At 49.1% G+C, this 25,938-nt stretch overlaps 1 protein-coding gene across 2 annotated transcripts in view; it reads right to left on the bottom strand.

The window, feature by feature from the left end:
- Nucleotides 1–25,938, bottom strand: part of NMNAT2 (nicotinamide nucleotide adenylyltransferase 2) — a 175,222-nt gene that overhangs the window by 21,614 nt on the left and 127,670 nt on the right. Inside the window, exons 2-8 of one of the 2 annotated variants that reach the window (XM_037985840.2) lie at nt 22,506–22,594; nt 21,592–21,659; nt 18,962–19,040; nt 15,530–15,656; nt 13,575–13,655; nt 12,847–12,891; nt 7,744–7,820 (exon numbers count right to left, since the gene is read on the bottom strand). In XM_037985840.2, the coding sequence (XP_037841768.1) occupies nt 7,744–7,820; nt 12,847–12,891; nt 13,575–13,655; nt 15,530–15,656; nt 18,962–19,040; nt 21,592–21,659; nt 22,506–22,594 (566 nt within the window). The remainder of the gene's footprint in view (nt 1–7,743; nt 7,821–12,846; nt 12,892–13,574; nt 13,656–15,529; nt 15,657–18,961; nt 19,041–21,591; nt 21,660–22,505; nt 22,595–25,938) is intronic. The other variant, XM_073011694.1, reaches the window with a different exon arrangement.

The following is a 25,938-nucleotide window of genomic DNA, read 5'->3' as shown; positions in this document are numbered from 1 at the left end:
CTCCTTCCCCTGAGCCTGTAATTTGGTATCATTTGGTATCAGTCATATCAGTGTGGGGGCCTAATCCCTGGGGTGCAAGAGTCCATCAGGCTTCCTGGCTGGAGCTGGACTGTCTGATAAAAACCATCTGAGCCTGAATAGCCAAATGTTTGTCTTTGTTCCATTTATCCTGGGGCCCTGGGATTTCTTCTGGAGTGGCTAATGCCCTAGGCTCTTCCTCTGTTTATTTTCTTTGGTTGTTTTCCCATAGCTGATGGATGTAGGAAGCAGTTAGCCCATGGCTGGTTGGCTGGAAAAATGTAGGATACAGCCAATTAGAACCAGCCTGTGGAATGCTGGGCTTTGAGGAGTGCAAAGGGGAAAAAAGAGAAAACAATTCCCTCAGTGGCCATCTCTGGTGGCTGATGTTCCATCCCCAAGTTTTTGCTCCTTTGAGTTAAATATTGACTCTTGCTCATTTGAAATGGAAATACTCTTGAGAGCAGCTAATACATGTAATCATTAAACTTAATGATTTTGGTGCTTGCTCAAAGTTAATACCATCTCAAATAAATACCAGGATCCACCTATTTCAAGCAACCAGAACATCTCCCCAAGGGTCTTGCTTCCTCCACTGAATCTTTTATATCCTCTTCCCTCCTTAAAAAGCTCTTCTCTTTCCACCTACTTAACCCAGTCCTGCTCACAATTCAAAGCCCAGCTCAAGGGCCACCCCCTCCCACAGAAAGTAAAGTGCACGGTCAGGTACTTTGTCTACTTTGTTTTCTCACATGGCTGGGTGCTCAATAAATATTTTGAAATAAGTGAATAACGGCCAACATTTATGGAATGCATACTAGGTTCAGGAACTCTCCTAAACTTTTCACGTGTTATATTTAATAGAATATAAAGAAATACTATAATGAAAAGTAAGATACTTTTAGACTGCAAGTGCCTCAAGGATAAATGCATGCTACATTTATCCTGGGCACTTAATAAGCATTTGTTGAAAGATTGATTGAAGAAAGGAATGCTTGAATCAGAATTTTCTTTTCTTTTTTTTTGAGACGGTGTTTCACCCTTGTCGCCCAGGCTGGAGTGCAGTGGCACTCTCTCGGCTCCCTGCAACCTGTGCCTCCCAGGTTCAAGCAATTCTCCTGCCTCAGCCTCCAGAGTAGTTGGGATTACAGGAGCCCGCCACCACGCCTGGGTAATTTTTGTATTTGTAGTAGAGATGGGGTTTCACCATGTTGGCCAGGCTGGTTTTGAACTCCTGACCTTAGGTGATCCACCCGCCTTGGCCTCCCAAAGTGCTGGGATTATAGGCATGAGCCACCATGCTCGGCCTTGAATCACAATCAATTTGCCTGCTGGGCACAATGATGGACAAAGCAGCTGGCAGCATCGGATCCCTACACAATGGGTTTTGTTTTGGGGAGGGGAGTGAGTGCAGATGCCTTCTGCTTCACAAATCTGCCCATGGTTGACCCTGTTGCCTTTGGCCTTGGCTTCCCACAGTCCCTGATCCATGCCTGGACGCCTGCAATGATGCTGGTGTCAGGATGCAGCAAAGCAAAGGAGCAGGTCTCCTGGGAGAGACTAGTTCTCCAATAAAGAACTCGGGAATGCAGTGGGGTGGCAGGAGCTGGGTTCTGATCTCCGAGGCTGGTCCAAAAGTCTGGATCTTGATTTCCCATACAGCAACTCTATTCTATTACACTTGAGAGAAACTCGATGACTATGTATGGAATTTTTTCTCCATGGAATGTAAGGGGAAGGGTGTGTCACTGGTCAGAGAAGGTCAGAATGTGCTGTGGGCTAATGGATCTTTACGCCTAATGGGAAATGCCACAAGGGAGGTGTTTGGGGTGGGGATGGGGGTCATCCCATTAGTCATGTAATTAGATTTCTGGATGGAGAGCTTTGGTTCAAGAATCCAAAGTGAAAGAAAGAGCTCAGTAGAGAGTGTGTGTTGGTGCTGGAGGAGGCCTTGGCAGTCCTGCTGTCCAACAGACGGTCTCAGCCAGTTCCCAGCCTGGCTGGAGGCCAGGCTGCTCCACAGCCCCTTCAAGCTTTCTCCCCAGACCCATTTGAACCAGTGGCTTCCCTCCTGCCTTGTTTCTGAAGATTCTGGAGAAGATATGAGAGGCTGGAGTGTGGGGCCAGGGCCTAGGACGTTTCCAAGAAAAAGCTTTGATCTCTCTCCTGCCCTCCTGTCCCCAGTCATGGGCAGTGTTAAATCAAGGTTAGCCTAAAGCTGCCTCCCTGCACATTTTAAGTTCAGCCTAAAGGTTTCTCTGTACATGGTGAACTATAACAAGTGGAGGTGTTAACAGACTTTAGCTTACCTTTGTGCCAATCACCAAGTTTTGGCCAATCAAATGTAGCCAGCTGTTCGAACTGTGTTCAAATAAGGCTGTTTCTGTACTTGATTTCCATTTTCTGTACATCACCTTCCTTTTTCTGTCCATAAATCTTCCACCACATGGCTGCTCTGGAGTCTGAGAGCCTACTCTGGCATGGGATGCTGCCTGATTCACGAATTGTTCATTGCTCAATTAAACTCTTTTAAATTTCATTCGGCTGAAGTTTTTCTTTTAATAGCATATTTCAGGGTTTTGGCCTCATGGTCTCCAAGCAAAGGTCTATGGTCAACAAGTATCACTTGGGGCACCAGGTAATAAAGAGAAATGTGCTCTGAGAAAGGGATGAATGAATGGACAAATGAATGAAACCTGAAACAGAAGCAGGTCTCACATATCTCATTTCCAGGAGTCTCATGGTTAGGAACAGAAATTCCTAAAACAGGCCGTTTCCAGGCAAACCCCAGATGGTAGAACTTGCTGGTACAATAAGCAGAGCTCATTCTGTACCTACTCCTGAAAGATGTTCCTTTTCCAGAACTTGAGATCCAAACTTCCCCAAATAAGGGCAGTGGACTAATTCACTGAGGTGCTAACTAGTTTTGTGCTCCCTACACCCTCCTCTGCCACCTCTGTTTTTTTCCCTCCATTCCTTCCTTCCTTCCTTCCTTCCTTCCTTCCTTCCTTCCTTCCTTCCTTCCTTCCTTCCTTCCTTCCTTTCCTTTCTTTCCCTCCTTCCCTCCCTCCCTCCCTCTTTCTCTCCCTCCTTCCCTTCCTTCCCTTCCCTTCCCTCCCACCCTCCCTTCCTTCTTGCTTTCTTGCTTTTTGGAGTCTTGCCTTGCCACCCAGGCTAGAGTGCAGTGGCGCATTCTTGGCACACTGCAACCTCCATCTCCTGGGTTCATGCAATTCTTCTGCCTCAGCCACCCAAGCAGCTGGGATTACAGGCATGCACCACCACGCCTGGCTGATTTTTGTATTTTTAGTAGAGATGGGGTTTCTCCATATTGGCCAGGCTTGTCTCAAACTCCTGACCTCAAGTGATCCAGCCACTTCAGCCTCCCAAAGTGCTGGAATTACAGGTGTGAGCCACCACGCCTGGCTGGCCAGCTCTATTTCTAGCAGAGAGCCAGATCTTTTACAGGAGGAATTTGCAGGACAAAACCAGAGTGCTTTAAATTCAATGACTTTATTTTATTATTTATTTATTTATTGAGACACAGTCTTGCTCTATCACCCAGGCTGGAGTGCAATGGCACGATCTCTGCTCACTGCAACCTCTGCCTCCTGGGTTCAAGTGATTCTCCTGTCTCAGCCTCCCGAGTAGCTGGGATTACAAGTGCCCGCCACCACGCCCGGCTAATTTTTTGTATTTTTAGTAGAGATGGGGTTTCACCATGTTGGCCAGGGTGGTCTCAAACCCTTGACCTCAGGTGATCCACCTGCCTCGGCCTCCGAAAGTGCTGGGATTGCAGGCGTGAGTCACAGCGCCCGGCCTGAAGTCAATGCCTTTAAACTCACTGAAGAAATTTTGAACCTAGTGCAGTGAGTGGCTCAGGTTTGTAATCCCAGCACTTTGGGAGACTGAGGTGGGAAGATCACTTGGGCTCAGGAGTTTGAGACCAGCCTGGGCAACATAGTGAGACCTTGTCTCTTAGAAAAAAAAAAAAAAAAAAAGACATTTCATTAGATGTCCTGAAGAGGGGAGAGAAAATACGGAAGATGACTTGGGGATAGAAAGAACAAAGAAGAGGTTCTGCTGCCCTCCCACCAACTTTCTCTACAATAGGAAGAGGCTAGAGCTCTGTGGAGCCCACTCCTCCTCCTCCTGGGCAGCACACTGGGGGCAAAGCCTCAGAGGAGAACGGGCCTGGTGATCACAATGGGGCCCAGCACGAGGCCTCCAGACTCAGCCAGGAGTTCCCTGCTCCTGGTGGGTGTGGAGCAGGGCACCTTTGACTTCAAGGGACCACAAAGGCTTGGACAGGGAAGATGTCTGCGGTGACCATGGTGAACTGAAACTGAAAGACTGTCCTCATGTTCGGGGTGTGCAAGAGCCTTTCAGGTCTGCTAATTAGTAATGGCTGAGATGAAATTACCACCATCCCTGTGGGATAGGGATTTGGACTGGTATGTTAATTTGATGTAAATATATTAACATGATATTTCCGGCACACCTCTGTCGCAGGCTGAGATTCACACTCATTATGTGAGGAACTTTCCCCCCTCTGTCTCAGACTCAGTGATTCTAAGGACCTCTAAGGATCACTTGGGCTCAGTTGAGGCAGGGGACTGAGCAGTTGGCTGGCAGGACGTGGAAGCAGGTCTGCTCCAGGCTCCAGAAAGCCATCTGGAGGAAGCTTGAGGGTCTGCTTCACCCAAATCCTTCTGCTGCCTCTGCAGGGGACTGGATTTCTCACCACCCTGGACAAGCTAGATGTGGCTCCCTACTGGCCTGGGACGTGGTACCCTCTGTGCATAGCTAGGCTGGGTGTCCTGGGACTCCAGGGTGGCTAACCCGGGACTGAGGGAGGTCCCAGGATATAAGCATTTCCGTTTTTTATTTTATTTTATTTTATTTTTTAGACAGAGTCTTGCTCTGTCACCCAGGCCAGAGTGCAATGGCGTGATCTCAGCTCACTGCAATCTTTGCCTCCAGGGTTCAAGCAATTCTCCTGCCTCAGCCTCCCAAGTACTAGGACTACAGGTGCCCACCACCACATCCAGCTAATTTTTTGTATTTTTAGTAGAGACGGGGGTTTCAACATGTTAGCCAGGATGGTCTCGATCTCCTGACCTCGTGATCCGCCCACCTCGGCCTCCCAAAGTGCTGGGTTTACAGGTGTGAGCCACTGCGCCTGGCCTAGTATTTCAGTTTTAAAACTGGGTAAGTCTTGCAGAAATGGGGACTAGTTGGTTACCTGATCTTGCTGTTGGTTCATTATCTCATCCGTCCCTGGCTTCCAGGGGATGTTCCAAAGTCATCCATCTCAGATGGTGATTGGAAATGGGATAGGAGAATCCCTCCCCTTTTTCCACAACCACCCAGATGGGACAGAAATTCTATGATCTCCCTGGGGAATCCAGAAAGGGAAGAGGTTTGGGGCTGGGACTTGCCAAGTGGTCAAGTGGGAACGTATTTGACCCAATGAGTTCACTCCACCTCTGCTGTCACATCCCTGGTAAATCAACAGCTACTGGTTCCTCAGATTTTCTGTCTTAACCAACCAACCCTGGTCTCGGCACCAGGGACCAACCAGAAAAGGAGAGACCTGGGGCTCTTCCCCCTGGTCCTATAATGTTGGTATCTGACAACACCAAGACCAGCCGTTTTGGAGAGAAGTTAGAGGACCTGCAATCTAAGTCAGCAATCTAACTGGGAGGAGCAGAGAGGGATTGGCCTGCAGCAAGGCCCCAAATTGTGTAAGTTTCAGGCTCCAGGAAGCCTGGGTCTGCCCCTGAGAGGAGGCTCCTCACCCATCACACTTAGCAATAGCCCTCAGGGATTCCTGCTCCACAGCACTCCAGGCTGTGCCACAGCTGCTGACCTTGTCTCTCTAAATTCCTCCAGGATGGCCCAGGCCTCCGCAATAAAATGGGGCCCCAGGTGATCGCCCAGATTTGCCTGGATTCGTGAAAGAGCTTTGATGAGCTCTTGTACAGAACTTTGCCACATTACTTTTGACTTTCACAGCTCCTTGTGAATTATCGAGGAAAGCAAAAGCTAATTAAGCCACATAATTTAGAACTGAAAGGAGGTTTAAAATCTCCTACCTGAAAGGAGGTAGGAAATGGTTCCAGGGTGGAGAGGACTGTATATTTCACACAGTATACTTTACTTCCCGGAAACTTTCCCTCCCATCTTGGTTATCCCACAGCATGTTAGCATTTATGCCCTTCACCCTGCATAGCTTTGTGTGTATCTGTGTGTCTAGGTAAATTCACTTATTAGCTTTGCTGAGCATGACTGTGTGTCAGGTGCAGGGGCTAGGCACTTTCAAAACACAATGCCATTTAAGCCTTCCAAACCCAGGAGATGTAGGCACTCTTATTAGGCTCATTTCAGGGATGGAAAAAACTGAAGCTCAGAATATATTTTGTTGGCAGGGAACAGTGGCTCACGCCTGTAATCCCAGCACTTTGGGAGGCCGAGGCAGGCAGACCACCTGAGGTCAGGGGTTCAAGACCAGCCTGGCCACATGGCAAAACTCCGTCTCTACTAAAAATATAAAAGTTAGCTGGGCATGGTGGCGAGTGCCTGTAATTCCAGGTGCCTGGGAGGCTGAGGTAAAAGAATCGCTTGAACCTGGGGGGCGGAGGTTGCAGTGAGCCGAGATCACACCACCTGCACTCCAGCCTGGGCGACAGAGTGACTCCGTCCCAAAAATAAGTAAAAAAAAACCAATATATTTTGTCATGAGTTGTGTTGGAGTAGAACTCCAATCTTGAGCCTGACCCCGTCCTGCCTCTGTCCTGACTCTATCTCTGTCCAGAGACACACAAATGTAAACGAAAATATTTCACATGTGTATGTCATGCCACCTATTACTTGGGGACAAGGATTGTGTAGTACAACGTTTCTTTAAAATCTCAGAACGCTGTAGATAACATTCTATAGATTTTATAGATTAAAGAAAACCAACAACAACAAACTGAGGCAGGTCCAGAGTCACATAGCAAGTTAATCAAAAAGCACTACGTCTAGAATTGTTGCCTTGGGAATTCAATGTGCATACAGCTATGGGTTTGGGAGCTAGCATTGGCTTAGGCCACCAGATGAATGAATTAATGAAGGGATAAGAATGAATGTATGTGTGAAGAGTGAGTCATTTATGGGTAAGCTGGTTTGAGATCATCACAGTCAGATCTGGCAACAAAAGGTGTCATTGAGCTCCTAAGTGGTGTAAGTTTAACCTCGTGGTTCCCTCAATGCCAAGTCAATTGCCAAGGATCCTGCTGACCTCTTGCCGTGAACTTCTCCCCTCTGGACCAATTTTCCTTTGTTGAGGGGATTCCAGGGTGGTATTTACCACCTCTTCGAAAGGAATCAAAGGAAAACAAAACACACAATAATCTCAAAAGGGCAAAGATTTTTTTTTCTCCCTCCCTTCTCCTCACCTGCAACGCAGGCATACCCCAGCACTATTTGGAGCCAGATACTGCATGACTCAGCTTGCTTTTTTCCCGGGGGCTTGACTGGAGCAAGCCTGAGGAGGAGTAAGTGTAAAAATGCAGTAGGAGATAAAGCTTGCGGGTAGGTGAGAATTTTCTCCCATAGTGATGTGAATGGACTGCTCTCTTAGGAGCTCAGAAGAAGTGAAGACAGGAGGCCAAAATCGAATGTACCCTTCCCATCCCTGCCAGTCCCAGCTGGGTGCCGGGCGACAACCTTGCTACTCACATCTGCCTCGTTCCAGAGCCCCGGGATGCAGAAGGACTCCAGCAGGTCACTACCACACAGCAGCAGGATCCGCAGCTCTGAGGAAGGCGAGCAAAGTTTGCAAAGGGAGTAAGTGGAGGCCTGGGAAGTATTAAACCCTCGGCCTTCTTCCCCTGGTGAATACGTAACTCTCCCACCTCTGGGGCTGTGGGACCCAGTTCTCCCAGGTGCCCCTGCCCCTGAGTGTGTGCAGTGCAGAAACCCCTGCTCACCTCTCCCTCGGGCTCATTTCCAGACCACCTTCCTCCCCTGTGGGAGGAATTATTCATGCAAGGAGAGTAGGGCATAGGGGGTGATCGACTGCCCTGGCTTTCCCAGGACATGGACCTTTGAGAGCTAAGCCAGGATGGCTTATGATCGTTTTTGTAACAGTGGCTGAGCCAGCTACGCCTCTTGTCTAAGGTCTGAGGCACTCTCTTGCTCCCTGTCAAGCTCAAACGTCAACGGAGTTTGGATTCTCTGTTTCTGTGCGTTGTCTGGGGTTTGTCTCCCTGACACGGGAGGGGGTGTGAGGGGACATTGAATGTACCTTGAGTTAGCTGAGTGTATAAAATGTGTCACATGGCCACTATCCCCAGCAAACGGCTTGAGAAGCAAGGCTGAGGCCCCTCCCAGTGCCCATACTTTTCCTGGCACCCAGGCGCACTTCCTGCTTGTCAGTTGTGTTTCTTCCCTCATTAAGCTCACTCTGAATTATCCCAGTGAGGCCCATTGTTGTTTAAAAGAGGCAGCAAACTGACTCACTTATTGAAACTGGGCAGTGGGAACAACATTCTGAGAACACCATGAGGAGAGTCCTCGCCCAGGATGTGGCTCAAGGTGGAGCATAGCGTGGCTCCCAGGCGTTGCAGTCGCTCCCGTCAAGAGGCCGAGGCTGTTGGGCATCTTGTCTGAAACAGTGAGGCAGCTCTGCACTGAGGGTACTGCCAGCCTTCCAGAGACAGCTACCGGCACAGGCCCTGGAGCCCTGAGGCCCGGGCGAGAGTCGAGAGAAGCTGCGGGCAGCCCTGCCTGCCTTAGACCCTGTAGCTAATTCTGGGGCCTGACGGGGGCTTTCAGGTGGTCAGCTGTCCCCTGCTGTGGAATGAGTCTCTAGGTGGGACTCCTAAAGCAGGGGGGAGGCTACTGGGCCAATGGTGGGCAATGCCAGCATCTCATGGTCCCAGGGTCAGGGCAGCCTTCCCACCTCAGGGAGTCCCACTGAGGACTGGATTGTAACTGTGAAATATTCCTGCCTCCTGTCTTCTCTCCTGTCTATCATACCTTAGTCTAATGATGTGTTTGTGTGCAGGGATTGTGCTTTATCTTTACAGCCCCAGGGTCTGGCAGAGTCACTGCATACAGTAGGTGCTCAGACATGTTGAATGGATGAGGCAACAGATAAGCTGACAGCACAGGTCCTGCAGGCTGCCTTCCGGGCAATCTGGGAGGCGGGAGGTGGCTATTGTGGCCTCTGCTCTTGCAGCAGGGGCCACTGGGGGAAATGTTTGCCTGAGTCGGTGGCTCCTCTGTGTTGCACCATAGGATTTCTGGCCCAACTCCCCAACTGTGGAGAGGAACCACGCTTGGTATTGCAGACGGGGCTTATTTCTGGGATTCTGTTGTTCCTCAGGCCCACTTGGAGCCACCCAGGGTTCTAGGTCAGTTCTCTGTTGAAAGGGCACGTCTCTGTAATTCTGACTGCCTATGCGTTCAGTTAGATCAAGCTTGTCCAACCCATGGCTCGTAGGCCACATGCGGCCCAGGGTGGCTTTGAATGCAGTCTAACATAAATTTGTAAACTTTCTTTTTTTTTTTTTTTCTTTTTTTGGAGACAGAGTCTCCCTCTGTCACCCAGGCTGGAGTGCAGTGGCATGATCTTGGTTCACTGCAACCTCTACCTTTCAGGTTCAAGCAATTCTCTTGCCTCAGCCTCCCAAGTAGCTGGGATTACAGGTGCCTGCCACCACACCTGGCTAATTTTTGTATTTTTAGTAGAGAGGGGGTTTCACCATATTGGCCAGGCAGGTCTCGAACTCCAGACCCCAAGTGATCTGCCCACCGTGGCCTCCCAAAGTGCTAGGATTATAGGTATGAGCCACTACACCCAACATGTAAACTTTCTTAAAACATTATGAGATTTTTTTTTGGCAATTTTTTTTTTTTTTTTTTTTTTTGCTCATAAGCTATTGCTAGTGTTAGTGTATTTTATGTGTGGTCCAAGATAATTCTTCCTCTTCCAGTGTTGCCCAGGGAAGCCAAAAGATTGGGCAGCCCTGAATTAGATGGTCACATCAACAGGGAATGTGCTGGCCCTCAGCTTTCGCTACATCAGTAGTTCTCAACTGAGGGCAATTTTGCATTTGCCAGGGGACATTGGGCAATGCCTGGACATTTTTGGATGTCAGGACTGGAGGGGGAGGGTGGCATGCTACTGGCATCTAGTGGGTGGAGGCTAGGAGTGCTGCTAAACATCCTACAATCTGTTCCCAAATGTCAGTTAGTGCCAAGGTTAAAAATCCCTGCTTACACAGGCATGAAAATAAATCTCTTTCCTATTCTCAAGCCAGGGACGCACTATCCCAATCAAATATAATGTGAGACTTTTATTTTTTAAGCCAAAGCACAAAGAGTTCAAGAGTGGGGTCTCTGCACCTTTTCTTGCAGGACCAGTGCAAACATTTAAGTCACAGACAAGCGGCCCCAGCAGGGCTTGAGATCCCACATGTGGCCACTGGAGGGCAGCAGTGACTTCTCTCAGTTAGTCGTATGAGGCTAAGGCAAGTTTCCAGCCCATCAGCCTGTGGCCTAGGGCAGCCTTGGAGGAGCAGTCAGTTGTTAGGAGCATGTAAATAGGGTCAACAGGTGCTAATGGAACTAGGAGAAAATGGCTTTTCCTCCTCATTTAGTGTGCAAGGAAATATCAAAAAGGGGGACATGTGAGCCCCAGGGCCTCACACAGCGCAGGAGTCGGGAGGCAGCATAGCTCCCTTCGAGTTTCTTTGGGCCGGCCTCCTTCCCCAGGTCACCCTGATTCAGGGCCACGAGCCAGAATGCACGCTGTCTGTCCACACTCCCCTCCCAGGAATCCGGGCTATGTGAAGCCCGAGCCCTGCAGCCCATCCCAGTTTCCACTGCACGCAGCCACCACCTGGACCCTGCCAGGACCTGAGCCCAATCTGACAGCTGTGGCTGCTGAGCTGTCCTTTCTCGGAACCTAGGTATTCTCCATTATCTACCCCCACGGTCCCTTCTCCATCACGTGCCGGTAGACCCTCCCTCTCAGCGAGCACAGGGATGTGGAAGGGGAGAGGCAGAGCCTCAGGGAAACCAGAGGTGAGAGGTCGGTCACTCCCCAGCTGCATTTCTGGACCCTGGCGGCTGGCTCACCATAACTCCAGAGCTGCTATGGAACAAGAAGAGTAAGCAGAGGCCCCTGCCCCTCCCAAGGTAGCCATGAGCTAATGGAAGTGAACACAGCAGTACGCTGTGCAACATTGATCACCACTGTCCTCTCCCAGAGGGGACTCCTTGAGTCAGGGTGGGGAAAGCCTGATCCACCTGCCCCGGGCACTGGGAAGACAAGCAAGGCCATGGTTCAAGCTTGCCACAATACATCTCTGGACTAAGGAAAGAGAAATACACATTGGAATACAATGAGAAGTCCTAAGGCTGCTCTGAGCTCTGCTGGCCAAGAGACTGTGTGGGAAGGCAGCAGGTGATGGCCAGGCTGGAACTGCAGGGAAGTGGAGTGCAGGAGGTTTCAGCCCAGTCCCAGCACCTTCACTCCCATCCTTGCCTGTTGGGTGTTCTGGGGCTACAGAACCTAGAGCCAAATGCTCCTGCCTGTTTCGGGGAGCAAGCAGGAAGGCGGGCGCTCCTTCCTGTGGCCTTCAGAGAGTACCTGCTGGTCAATAAAGGCTATTAAAATATAGTAAAATAATTAAGAAGTGAGGAGTTTTGAGTCTTCATTCCTTTTGTTTTTAATTCAATTTAATTTTAAGTTAATGTAACTTAATTTTTAGTAATGCCTGTATTTAAAACTGGTTCACAAAATTCCTGAAAACTTTACAAATGGTTGTAGGAAACCAACTGAGCCGATTCAGGGACACCACTGCACCTCAGACGAGAGGATGAGACCCAGAGAAGCCCCTTGAAATGACATCACATCTGCCGGGTCTGCAGGAAGAACCAGGTGCTCAGGACAAACCCTGCCTCTCAGGATTGCAGCAGGAGCCTGACTTCCAGTTCTTGGACAGAAAAGTACCAGGAGGGGATGATTGGAGGATCTTTTCGGCTGGAAGTTGAAGATTGAGGGTGTGGACACCAGGCTGCCTTGCCCTAGAGCTCCAGGCATTCCTGATATCACTGACCCTTCTTGTACCCTGGTACCTGTGCCAGCTCCAGCTCTATTATGGTGTCTCCCTGCCCTTTCCCCAGCATCTCCCACTTGTGTCTCTCACCCATTCTGAAACCCTGGGAAGATTTCAGTGTTCCTATCTGCTTCTCAACTTGCTTGTAGGGGTCATCAACGCCTTCCCACCCTGACAGCTGTGTAACCGCCCTCCACTGGCTCGGGCCCGCCCTGGCCTGCTCTGGGATTGGGTTGGGCAGGCAGCCCTCACACACAGTGAAGTGCCTTAGCCTCTGCCCAAGGCTGCAAGGGAGGTGTGGAGGTGGCTTTCAGTCCCCTCTCTATTTCTTCATCTTCAAGCACTGAATGAGGAAGGCGGAGGTGCTCTTCTGCCTCATTTGTGTGCAGTGTCTGTGCTCAAAAGAAGGGTCTTTCCAACTGGTGCCAAAGCTCAAGTTTCATGTTTTTTAGAGGAAGGAGAGGGTCTGAAGGAAAAATCACCAAATGATCCCGTCCTATCTCTTGGGAGCTGGCCGGAGTCCAGTTGAGAGATGTTAAAGGGAGCTAACTATGAATGCAATCTTAGCCTGGGAATGATCCCTCTTCCGAGAGGAGACCCTGCTGCAAAACAGTCCCCGTGTTTTCAAGCCTCTCTGTTCCCCATGTTGCCTGTTGTGAAGGCAGGGGGCTCCAAATGTCCCCATTTTCCCCACTTTCACAGTCCCACTCACCGATCTCTTCATACCGCATCACCGTGCCCAGATTGGCATTCTCATCTAAGGAGGAAAGAAGGAAGGAAGGGCATTAGGGAACCGGCTTCCTCGTACCCAACACACAGTCTGCCTGAGGGCCTCAGCAGGAGTTATTGGGATGGGGTGGGGTGGGTGCAAGTAAGGGGGTGGTGTGCCACCCTGCACAAGTGACACCTGAGGACGGTGAATGGAGAGCACAGTCAGGCATAAAATGGACAGGAAGCTCTCCTCCCGCTCCAGGAGCGGCACTTCACATTGCTGGGGCTTTCAGAATGAGACAGCCTGACTGGGGAGTCAATGATGAACACACACATGCTCATGCTGAGCGCCTTCTGTTGTTTCTGTATTTGAGTGAGCTGGCCACAAGAGCAACATCCTTACAACCTACAGAGATGGCTTTTGGGGTCACAAGAGGTGGCCGGCTCTCAGTACCTGGTTTAAAGTACAAGCACACTCGGGGTGCAGAACTTTTTCACATGGTGGAATGTAGCAAGCGCCTGCAGGAAGATGAGGAAGACTGAGTCTTTGATGTGCTCTTGTGTGTGCAATGCCTGTGTGGGGTAATACGGTGTGCACAAGTATGTGCACACACACAGTCACAGGAATTTGCGGTGGGGGGAATGTGCTTGAGGATCTTTGCTGAAGCAATGAAGGGAGGAGAGAAAGAAAAGAGACAGGACTGGGAATCAAGTTCCTTAGTTCCTCACCTACAAAAGTGAAACGCTCCACCGGTGGGCGGACACAGCAGATCCGGCTGAGGCTTTCTCCCACCTTCCCCAAGATCTTGGCTATGGGAGAGAGCAAGACAGACAGGGACAGAGTGGGAGAGAACCACTCACAACTGGCACTCATGTCGGCCCGCCATTGGGGCCGCTGTAAACATCAGGGTGCATGGATGGGGCAGGAGTGGGGAGCAGGAGGTAGCAGGAAGGTAGAGAGAAAGAACAGAAATATGACAGCACAAATTTCTTCTCATTCACAGTCTGAGGCACACACATTGTGAGCCCTAGACTGGAAGCCATTTTCTGGTTATGTTTATTGCATTGTTGGAAACTTGGAAAATATAGAAGAGGGAAATACATAAAGAGGAAAACTTAAGGCACTCATAATCCCACCCCAAGATATAACTACTGCCAACCTGTTGGCATATTATTTATTTTCTTTCATGTTTTAAATGTGTATTATGCAGGTATGTCTACATAAATTGGATCAGATTTTCCATTTAAAGGCCATATAGGCAGCTGGCTTCTTTCATTTTCTATATCATGAACATTTCTTCCCCAGGTTTGTCCCAAGCCTATCCTTAGCTGCTCCTCCCACTGGACAGCTACACCCACATCCAAGGAGACTCAGCAAAGTACATGTTTGGAACCATTTCTGCTGGGCTAAGGCGTTCCTTCCCATGCAGATGGTCTTTAGAATCATCAGACATCCTATTTGGCTGAGAGGGATCTGGTTTTCAATTATCCCTCCGGGCTCCAAGCCAGCAAAATTTTCTGAGCCCCCCACATGTAGCTGTATGCAAACTGTGAAATTCTGACTCTTCTTTGTGAATTACCCTGTTTATAATAGACCAATAATATAATAACTTATGGTCTCAAGGCTTGAAAAGTAATATCAGAATCTGTCTCTTGGAGTTGGCTTGGAAGAAAATTTCAGAGCATGGACCTCGAAGCCTGACAGTACTGAATATGAATTGTAGCTCTTCTACTTTTGAGCTGTGTGACAAATCAGCAAATCACTTTTCTTCTCTGAATCTGTTTTTTATTTGAAATGAGAACATAATGTCTATATCACAGTATTACTGCATTAAATAAGAAAGCAGGTAAAGCACGAGCATCATTTGGGCACATAGTCCTAGGTCTGGGGTATGTGTTGGTGCTCTCTGACTGGATTGGTGGCTAAGAGTGTGGGGATTCTGGGTGCAGACCGCCTGGGTGTGACTCATGGCCCTGCTTCTTCCTCACTGTGTGACCCTGGGCAGGATCCTTAACCTCCCTAGAAGAGGCAGAGAAAAATGCTCCATTTTGTACATTCAATTCCCAGTTAACACAATTACTTCTTAAAATTCATGTATTTTTTTGAGACAGGGTCTCACTCTGTCTTCCAGCCTAGAGTGCAGTGGCACAATCCCCCACTCCCTGCAACCTCTGCCTCCTGGGCTCAAGAGATCCTCCCACCTCAGCCGTCTGAGTAGCTGGGACTACAGGCATGTGCCACCATGCCTGGTTAATTTTTGTTGTTGTTGTTATTATTATTATTATTATTATTTGGTAGAGGTGGGGTTTCATCATGTTGCCCAGGCTACTCTCAAACTCCTGGGCTCAAGCCATCCGCCCACCTCAGCTTCCTAAACTGCTGGGATCACAGGCGTGAGCCACCAGGCCCGGCCCTATGCTTATATTTACATGCAAGAGAAGAGTGCACACCACCACCTGCCTCTCTCTGATTGTGACTGGTTTGCTCTGATGCTCAGTATTCAGGGTTCTCAAAGTATTGTCTGTGGACTAGCAGCATCAGCAGCACCTTGTTAAAAATACAAGTCCTCTTTCCCCTCCCAGACCTACTGAATCAAGTTCTGGATGGATCCCAGCAATCACTATTTTAACAAGCCCTCCATATGATTCTGAGGTTTGGGTACCCCACATCAGTGTTCCCCTACCTGCAGTGGGCTTGGTGGGCACGTTGCTGTTCTGGTAAATGGGCTGGGGGGTCTCGTTTTGTGGTTGTCCGATCACAGGCGTCATGGAAGGTGTGTTGACATTGGAGAGGATGCAGCCAGTCACCCTCTAGGGAGAGGGAGAAGAGTGTTACTAGCCACATGACTTTGAGAATCATTTCAAAGTTATCTCCAAATGGTTATCTGCTTGTCCATCATGGAGAGGCCACCCAGAGCTGAGGCAGAGCCCTGGGGATGGTTCTAGACCCAGCTGCATCACGTGATCACTAGGCTGGCAGGAGCAGCTCAGTGGGAAAAGCATGAGATGTGGTGTTATAATGGGTCCTGGGGCCAAATTTGGGCTCTGCCTCCTAGCTATGTGAGCTTGGACAGTTACTTCATCGCTCCTGAACCTCAACTCAGGAATCTAACCATATACCCGCCTTTTCCAATTGTGGTTGGGTCGCACAGGCGAGCATATGCAAAGTGCCTGTGGGGTGCCTGACACATGGCAGGAGCTCCGTCAGCAGCAGGCGATGCTGGAACCTTCTGTGTAACATGAATATCTGCCCTCCCCAAATGTTTCATGGGACTCAAATGAGATCATGTCTGCAAAAGGGCTCTGTAAGCTTGGGAAAGGTCATACAAACACAAGGCACGATCACCACCTGCGGCTTCTTCAGGCCAGAGTTGTCAGTAACGCAGCCAAGCAAGAGGGAGAGCGGTGCCAGGCAGCACAGGATGTGTTTGTGCTGCGGGAAGCAGGGTGGGTGGGTTCTGAGCACTCTCTCGCCTGCTCAGTGTGAATACACATGCCAGAGCCAAGCGGAAATTCTGTGTGCATTATCCATTGTCCTGAGTTATCTGCCAGGCTACTCCTCGCCAGTGCTGCAGAAAACACAGAGCTGATAAGACAGCATTCCTCACAGCTGACCCACTAGCAACCCCACTGGGGACAGGGAGAGTGGCTGTTGGGCAACAGAGAAACAAAGGATCTGTTTAGCTTCACAAGGGCCACCGCTTATTCAAGGTTTCTTTATTCCCAAAAGCCAGCTGCCTGGGTACCCACCACCCACTCCTGCACGCCACCCTTTCTGGATTCGGATTCTGCTGCCAGGGGACCCCTAGGCCCAAGGCTGGGGTGATCTTCTAGGCACCTCTTCTGTAGGCCATCCTGTGGGCAGAGCAGTGTGCGAGTCCTTCTGAGCCCTAGAAGGGCAGGCATTTGTCTTGTGGGGTAACCTGTCACCTTTGTAAGACTCCTGATAGGAGGAGGTCACATCTGACCACATCTGGGAGCCAGCTGAGGGGGGTACCGTGGGATCTTTTCACCTCTTGGTGGGCTTCTTTTCCCAGCCGTGGCTGGTGGGGTGGAAGGGGTGGTCTGCCTCCATGTATTATTTCACCAGCAGAAAAGAAAACACTGCATTCCTGTTTCCTGACTGGTCTGGTAGCTGAGGAGTTTCTTCCTCTTGCTGCACTGTGGGTCCCATTTGACTTGTTCTATCTCAGAGAAGTAGAAAATGGCTGGCTGCACTCCCTGATCCTGCCCTCGCCAGCCCCCATGGGCTCCTGTGTTCTCAGAGGCCTTGACATTGGAGAGTTGTCCCAAGTCACCTGTTAAGTCATGCATCTATCTCTGTGGCAGGTCTACTCTGCATGCCGGGAACACCTGCCTCATGCTTGCTAGGAGTTTGAAGGCTGAGAGTTCTTAGGAAGCAGCTCCAAGCTCTTACTCCAAGGCAGGGGGGCCGGCAGTGACCTACATTCTTTGCCAGCCTCTGCCCATTGATGAAACAGCTGGGGCTCCTGGTGGAGCTTCTCTGGCCCAGACTCATACCCTGGGCATGAGTAACACAGGTAGAGTTCAGGAAGCCTGGGCATTTAGACAACAAATGATAGCCAGGCTTTCCAGCCAGTATTGCCAGCACTGAGGAATGCCTGCAGAGTCCCCATTCCTTCCTTCTGTCATGGAGCCTGAGGCTTCTGTGTGACCAGAAAGAGCACAGGCCCACAGGTACTTCCTAGGTGACATGTAGTGTGAGAAATAAACTTGTGTGAAGTCACTGAGCTTTTAGGGATGTTTGTCACCACAGCACATCTTTGCCTATCCTGACGGATACACTCTTACACAGTGCCTTTCATTACTGCTATTGTGGAGACCAGCACAGAGGAGCAAGTCAGTGTGGCCCCAAGTCAGCCTCCTTTGAAGGGGACCAGAAGGGTCAGGATGTGTGAGAAGGGTTCTGAAAGCCAAAGGGAAGGGAAATTAGTTTTCTCCAATTGCGTGGGGGGAGAAAACAACAGATGGAGAACAGCCAGCTGGTCCTCTCTACCTCACTTGCCCTTGGCTCCTCAGGACAGAGCTCTGAAGCTCCACATCTGTTAAAATAAGGCCTGGCTGTGCAGCTGGTGGAGTGTGGGGTGGTCAGGGGCTGCTCCCCAGGAAGAACATGGTGACAGGCCCTCTGGCAGCAAGGACACAGATGGGACAGAGGCTCTCCCTGTAGGAGGGCAGTGCCAGGTGGACTGCTATCTGGGGCTGCGGAGGGCTCTGCTGCAGAGTCCATGGAGGCGAGCAGAACTGATTGTTTGCTGTCTTGGTTGGTCAGGCTTCTCACCATTGGTAGCATTGCTTTTCGTCCTGTCACTGTGGAGTTGATGGGTTGGCATTGATCTGGGAAGGGTGCTTTCTGCACACTCTGGCCAGTGTTGCTGGCTGGTATGGAGCCCATTCTAACCTGGCAACCAGCCCTGAAGTCTCTGCAGCCCGGCCACAGGCCCCAGGCTCCAGTGGGGAATACAGAAGCTCTCACCTATCTGTGTTCACCAAACACTCACTGTGTGTGCTCAGATATGTGGACTCCCCTCTCTGCTCTCTTTTACCCACTAATAAAACAGGCATCAGACACCATCTGCCCATGGGGCTCTTGTGAGGAGGAATGGGTGGGAATGGGGTGCAATGACTGGCAGGTGTGAAGTGCCGCAGCCACAGCAGCCTGTCCTGGAGTAAGGGGCATGGGGCTTGGCTGCTTGTACCTCCCCTAAGTGCTCCTCTCTTCTCCTGCCTTTCGTTGCCCAGTCTCCTCCTCCCTCACTTTCTGAAGTCCTATCACTGGTCTCCTTAATCCCACCTTGAACTTGCTCCCAGCTGATAAAAGCTACCTACCATACCCAGCAGCAACGCCCCAAATGGGAGGTCAAGACTGAGGGTGGAAGACAGGGAGTAGCCCCTGGTGCTACTCGGGGTTTCTCATCCATTGTTCTTCGTGCTGTACACAGGTTGGTCTCTCTCACAACGGGCAGAGAAATAAGAGGCTGAAAGCAGGTTGAGAGGCCAGCAGCACCCTCTCCTCTCCTTGCCTGACTTCTGTGGGTCCAGCCCCTCCCTTGCAGCCTGGTGGTTCATGCATCCCCAGGCTCAGCCCAGCTCACCTTCATGAGGTCCCGGTGGTGTTCCAACACGCTGCAGGTCGTCTGCCAGGTGTCCTGGTAGCACTCCCAAGGGTCCACCCTAACATCATCGGAAAGAAGTTTCTCTTGGTTTCTGTTCTCATACTCTTCCCTTATTGTTTCCTTCCAAAGATTATAGCTCAGGAAGCATGGAAGACCTGGCCATACCATGTGCTTAGATCTTGAATCAGATAAAACCCAGGTGTGAAACACTTTTCTAAGCTTCAGTTTCCTCCTTCGTAAAATGAAAACAGCATGGCATAGGCTTATGAGAAGAGATGCTGATGCCAGTCTGCCTGGGTTTAATTCCAGCCCCAGCTCTTTGCAACTGTGTGGCTTTGGGAAAGTTATGTGATCTCCCAGTGCCTCACCTTCCCCATCTGTAAAATGGGAATAACAACAGTAACGAGCTTACGGTCTTGTTAGAAAGGCTCGGTAAGTTTTATGTGTACAATGCTCAGTACAGCGTCTTGCTCCTATTATTACCTACAAAATAAACCCTCCTTTGGACCCTTGAGGGTTGTGACAAGGATTAGCTGAGCAAGGCCTTTGTCAAGTAGTGGCCAGGCTGCATGCCCTTGAAAATCAGTCTTGCCTGCCTCCCTCTGCAGTGAGGTGCTTTATGGGTGTGGAGGTGAGGCATGGCAGGCAGATGAGAGGGCGCAGACCCAGCAATGGCCAGCCCCTCTGGGATACTGCTTGTGAAGTAAGCAGGGATCCAGCCCCAGACTGAGGCAGCACTGGGCCTTAATTACCAACTTAATGATTTTTTTTTTTTAGATGGAGTCTCGCTTTGTCACCCAGGCTGGAGTGCAGTGGTGAGATCTCGGCTTACCGCAACCTCTGCCTCCTGGGTTCAAGTGATTCTCCTGCCTCAGCCTCCTGAGTAGCTGGGACTATAGGCACATGCCGCCATGCCCAGTTAATTTTTGTATTTTTAGTAGAGATGGGGTTTCACCACATTGGCCAGGCTGGTCTCAAACTCCGGACTTCAGGTGATCTGCCCACCTTGGCCTCCCAAAGTGCTGGAATTACAGGCAGGAGCCCCCACGCCCTGCCTTCGCAAACATTTTCTTAGCAGTCGTGCATCCCCTTAACACCACCACCCTACCCCACCACCCCACCTAAAGTGCCCAGAGATGAGATCCCACTAGCTGAAAACCCTTAGAGAGTCAGCTTGCCATTTGCCCGGAGCCTAGCTCCCCCTAGCCAGGCCCTGTGCCCAGGAGTGCACCTGTGCCAGAGACAAACACTTCATCTGGCTAAATGGGCTCCCAGTGTTAGGCACCCCATCTCAGCCAACCCCCATCTCTAGAGGCAATTCTTAGACTCCCTAGTGATCTCAATTCTCAGGATTCTGATTTTCCAACCTAGAGCAGCCCAGGGAAGGTGGTAGGCACTCAGTAGTTGTTGAATGAATGAGGGAATTATTCCAGAATCTTCTAAGCACATCCAAGCAGTAACAGTCTCCTGCCCAGTGATTTCCTCACTGGACCCTTATTCAAGGTCCTCAGCATCCCCAGAAGATCAGGAGTTACAATGTTAAGAGGCTTCATTTCTAATCCTTTCTTCCCTACGGATGTATCAGTGTATCATTGCTCAAACCCTTTGATTTCTCTGGGCCTGTTTCTCACCTGAGAAAAAGCAGCTGTCTCTCTACCAAAGCTTTGTCGTTAGGGGGATGAGAAAGTCTATTAAGGGCATGTGCTTCTCACACAAATCACTGTGCACGAATGGCAAGGATCACTGCTGAATTATTACTGCCGCTTCCCTTCACTGCTCTCATTCCCGCCCACCCTACTCTTCCTGGGCGAACTCTCTGCATTCCTCATTCTGAGGTCAGCATCCCGTCACTTCGCCCCTTTCATGGAAACCTCTAGGTGCTGCTTATTTTTCCATAGAGGGGGAAATTACAGCTCACATGGCATGCCATTATTTTTTTTAAACATCATCTTCTCATGCAAATTATAATGGTAGGAACTTTGGGGAGCATCATTAGCATAATTAGTGGAAGCTTGCTTTAATTACACTGCAAGCTCAGTGGCGGGGTTGTGGTGGAGGTGCCTTCCTAGCAGCACGTCTGGCCAGAAAGACAGTGAGCAGGAAAGCCACCTAGTGGGTGTGATTTGGTGTGGCTGCCATTAAGGGCAGACTCGCACCTCTCTCCTGGGGCCAGTGTGGGGCCTTTAGGCAGCCTGAGTTCAGGTATGGGAAATTGCAAAGGCCGGGGAACATTCCCTGAAAGGTAGTGAGGGTTCATGGAAGTTAGTGGGAATGAAAGTGAGAGGCATGTCTGATTTTCTGGTCATGCTTTACCCAAAACCCAGTGATATTTCTGGAAGCTCCAAGAATCACGCCAGGACTCAGAGATGCCAAAACAGGTGCAACATTCAAGCTCTTTCTTTACTTTCATGGGCCTCATAGTTTGGTTCAAAAATAAAGTTACAGGTATCCCTGGAGGTCTACTTATTGCCTCCACAAGGCTAGCATCTTGCCCCTGCCTCCCCATCCTTTCAGGATCCAAATTACTGCTGGAACTCTTCTTTTTTCCCCACCTCACTCCCAGTAAGTCTCTGGGCCACCCGCCTCTGGCATCTTCAGGCCGGTCCTACCTGATCCAGTCGGAATTCTGGACGGCCAGCTGACACATGATGAGACGGTGCCGGCTTGACACGAGGCCCTGGGAAGCAACAGAGCAATCATTGGGAGACTCCCTCCGTTCCCCACAACATCCTTGGGGTACCAGCCCAAGCCCACCCATTGTTAAGGTGCAGCCTTTTCCAGTGGTGACAGGGAATGAGGGATGTGACCCCTTTACTTGTCCGTTTGCCACAGGCAGGCTTGGAACGGTGGTGGGGAAAGGAAACGAATAAAGGGTGTGTGGTGTATACCACCCCAACAGGGTCGATAGATGAGCCTCCATTTGCAAAGCAGCCCCTCTGTGCCCTGCAGAGATGAGACTTAACTCAGCAAATGTGGCCTTGTCTTATGACTCAGTCTGGCTCGTTAGGTGAGTTTTCCCAGAGCCCACCAAGGTGCATCTGTGGGAGAAAGGGGGAATGATGGGTAGAGCTCCTAGATTTGCCGGAATATGTGGTAGGGAGGGATGGGCAGGGAAATGAATTTTAAATCAGACTATAAGAAGCATAGGCCGTTTTCTCCTAAAACCCTGAGAAGACTCTCCCAATGCAGCTCAACCCATAACCAGCTGCCAACCTGGCATCCACCATACCAAGCCACACCCGGTGGGTGTTCCTGCTCCCCTTTCAATGAGTCCTGACCGGCCTGTGAGTGGCTCTATGGTCATGGACAGCTGGTCTTTCTAGCTGCTGCTTCAACACCCATCCACTCAGGTACGACTGTGGTCCTGAGATGGGAAGCAGGATGGATGCATGGACCTGGGCATTTTGTGTCTCCAGGAATCTTAGCAGAGACAGAGGTGGGGCAGTTTTTCTGCCAGGAACTATCAGACCAGGGATGGGAGGGCGGGAGTTGAAGGAGGAGAGAGGCACAGGAAGGAACCCACCTGTTTTCCATAGGAGTCGTGGACAGGGGAGACAATCCCGCCAATCACAATAAACCTTCCAGTTTTGTGCAGATAATCCCTGGCTCTTTCTAATTAAGAGAAGAAATCCACACATTATAAAGAGGAAAGGCATGGATTAAAGGTGATAATTGAAATCAGTATGCTCAGCTCTGTAATGCTGAGGTTTATTTCCCATCTCTCTTGCCATTTAAATAGAAAATGTCAACTTTCAAAGCAAACATTGGTGATTCAAAAGGTTACAGAACCAGATTTCAGCCCCCAAAGCAAAAGGATTTAGAACTCAGAGTTTTAAAAGTCCTCTGTGGGAGGAGCCAGTGTAGCTCAGAGGGATTTAAAACAAGCGCCTCATTAGCAGCCGTTAGAGCTACAGATTGGAATTTACCCCTATTGTCACTTGCAGAAATTATAACATGGAGGAGTAGTGTTTAAAAAAAAAAAAAAAAGGCCTCCTTATAATATGAAAGATGTGCTGATTGCCTCATCTAATTATTCAGAAGAGAAAAACCACCAAAACAAATTTAAAGGGCCTTGTAGATAATTACAGAGAATTAGCAATCAACCCAGAAGACCATCATCTTAGACTTGGTTGAAATGAAAAATTTGGCCGGATAAAAGCCTTTTATCCTTTGGAAGGTATGCAATATTGCTTTTTCAAATCTATCAGAGAAACCCAATTTTATTTTCACAATAAATTTCGGCAAACTAAGAAGGGGCTGAAAAGTCTGGTTCTATCTTACTTCCAAAAAAGTTCCTTTTAAGAATGTCAACAGAGGCCGGGTATGGTGGCTCACACCTGTAATCCCAGCACTTTGGGAGGCCGAGGCGGGTGGATCATGAGGTCAGGAGTTGACGACCAGTCTGGCCAAGATGGTAAAACCCCATCTCTACTAAAAATACAAAAATTAGCCAGGCATGGTGGCAGGCACCATAATCCCAGTTACTCCGGAGGCTGAGGCAGGAGAATTGCTTGAACCCGGGCGGCAGAGATTGCAGTGAGCTGTGAGCTGAGATCATGCTACTGCACTCCAGCCTGGGCGACAGAGGGAGACTCCGTCTAAAAAAAAAAAAAAAAAAAAAAAAAAAAAAAAAAAAAAAGTCAGTAGGGCCTGAGCTTATTCCACTGAGGAAAAATCTGGCATGGAGTTTACAGTGAAGGAATTTTTAAGTAGAAGGGAGCCTGGGCAGCAAGGCTGGCTGTGTAGTTTACAAGCAAGTTTTCAGAATGACTTTGCTGGATTTCTTAACACTTGAAAAAAAGATCTCACCATATTTGCTTCTTTTTCTTTCTTTGTTTGTTTTTTGAGACAAAGTCTCACCCTGTTGGTTAGGCTGCAGTGCAGTGGCACGATCTTGGCTCACTGCAACCTCCACCTCCTGGGTTCAAGCAATTCTTATGCCTCAGTCTCCCAAGTAGCTGAGATTACAGGCATGAGCCACCATGCTCGGCTAATTTTTGTATTTTTAGTAGAGATAGGTTTCACATGTTGGCCAGGCTGGCCTCAAACTCCCGGCCTCAAGTGATCTGCCTGCCCTGGCCTCCCAAAGTGCAAGGGTTACAGGCAAGAGCCACGGCACCTGGCTGCTTCTTTTTCTTTCAATGTGAAATTTCTTAGATTTAAAAAAACAAATAGACTATTTTTAACACCGGTTTAGATTTACAGAATAATTGAGCAGATTGCACATGGAGTTCCATATATTTAGACCCTTCCCACCTTTTTACCTCCCTCCATGCACAGTTTCCCCCATTATATTAATAATTTTGCACTAGTGTGGCACACTTGTGATACTTGACAAATTGATATTAACACATTATTAACTATAGTCCGTAGTTTACATTAAGATTTACTCTGTGTTGTAGAGTTCTGTGGGTTTTGACAATTGTATCCCTCATTATAGTATCATACCCAGTATTTTCATGTCCCTAAAAATTCAGTGTTCCACCCATTCATGCCTCCTCTTTTCCCAAACCCCTGGCAATCACGGATCTGTTTACTATTTCCATAGATTTGACGTTTCCAAAATGCCATATGGTTGGAATCACACAGTATGTAGCCTCTTTGGACTTGTTGTTTTCACTAAGCAGTATGCATTTAAACTTCCTCCATGCCTTTTCATGGCTCGACAGCTCATTTCTTTCTTTTTTTTTTTTTGAGAGGAAGTCTCGCTCTTGTCCCCTAGGCTGGAGTGCAGTGGCACCATCTCAACTCACTGCAACCTCCACCTCCCAGGTTCAAGCGATTCTCCTGCCTCAGCCTCCCGAGTAGTTGGGATTACAGGTGCCCGCCACCACACCCAGCTAATTTTTGTATTTTTAGTAGAGACAGGGTTTCACCATGTTGGCCAAACAGGTCTCAAACTCCTGACCTCAGGTGATCCGCCTGCCTCGGCTTCCCAAAGTGCTGGGATTACAGGCATGAGCCACCGCGCCCTGCCGACAGCTCATTTCTTTTAATCACTGAATGATAGTCTATTGTCTGGAAGTACCTCAGTTTAGCCATTCATTTACCAAAGAACATCTTTGCTGCTTCCAGTTTTTAAAATTTTTAAATTTTAAAATTCCAGTGATTATAAATAAAGTTAATATGACATTCATGTGCAGGTTTTTGTGTAGACATAGGCTGGGGAATCTACACAAGGAGCCATATGAATCACATGGTAAGATTATGTTTAGCTTTTTAAGAAGCTGCCAAATTGTCTTCCAAAGTGGTTGTGCCATTTTATATTCCCACCAGGAATGAATGAGACTTTCTGTTGCTCCAACTTATTACCAGCATTTGGCATTATTTGGATTTTAATAAGTGGGTCACTCTGATAAGTGTGTCACATTTGCTTTTTTTTTGATAGAGTCTAGCTCTGTTGCCCAGGCTAGAGTACAGTGGCACCATCTTGGCTCACTGCAACCTCTGCCTCCTGGGTTCAAGTGATTCTTGTGCCTCAGCCTCCTAGGTAGCTGGGATTAAAGACATGCACCACCATACCCAGCTAATTTTTTAATTTTTTAATAGAGATGGGGTTTCACCATATTGGCCAGGCTGGTCTCGAACTTCCGACCTCAGGTGACCTGATCGCCTCGGCCTCCCAAAGTGCTGGGATTACAGGCGTGAGCCACCGTACCTGGTCCCACATTTGCTTTTTAAAAGAGTTGTAGTACTTCACTTGTTTTCAGATTTTATTCTGAGGTCAAATTAAAGGCCTTGCAACAATCTCTTCTGATATTTGAAGAAACTGCACAGCCTCTCCCTGTTTCTCTTGGGCCTTCACACTCCAGTCCTCCTTGGGGTCATTTCTATCTGGCCCTTGGCAGTCACAGACCCTCTGCTGCAATAAACCAGACCTTCTTTACTCTCCCTGTTCTCCAAATAGTGACTTCTCCTAACTCTTCACTTCCCAAGCACCTCATTCAAACCCAGCT

The sequence above is a fragment of the Chlorocebus sabaeus genome, chromosome 25, assembly GCF_047675955.1.
Source record: "Chlorocebus sabaeus isolate Y175 chromosome 25, mChlSab1.0.hap1, whole genome shotgun sequence".
Lineage (NCBI taxonomy): Eukaryota > Metazoa > Chordata > Mammalia > Primates > Cercopithecidae > Chlorocebus > Chlorocebus sabaeus.
The sequence above is the reverse complement of the archived record's forward strand: the minus strand, read 5'-3'. Positions and strand labels throughout refer to the sequence as shown.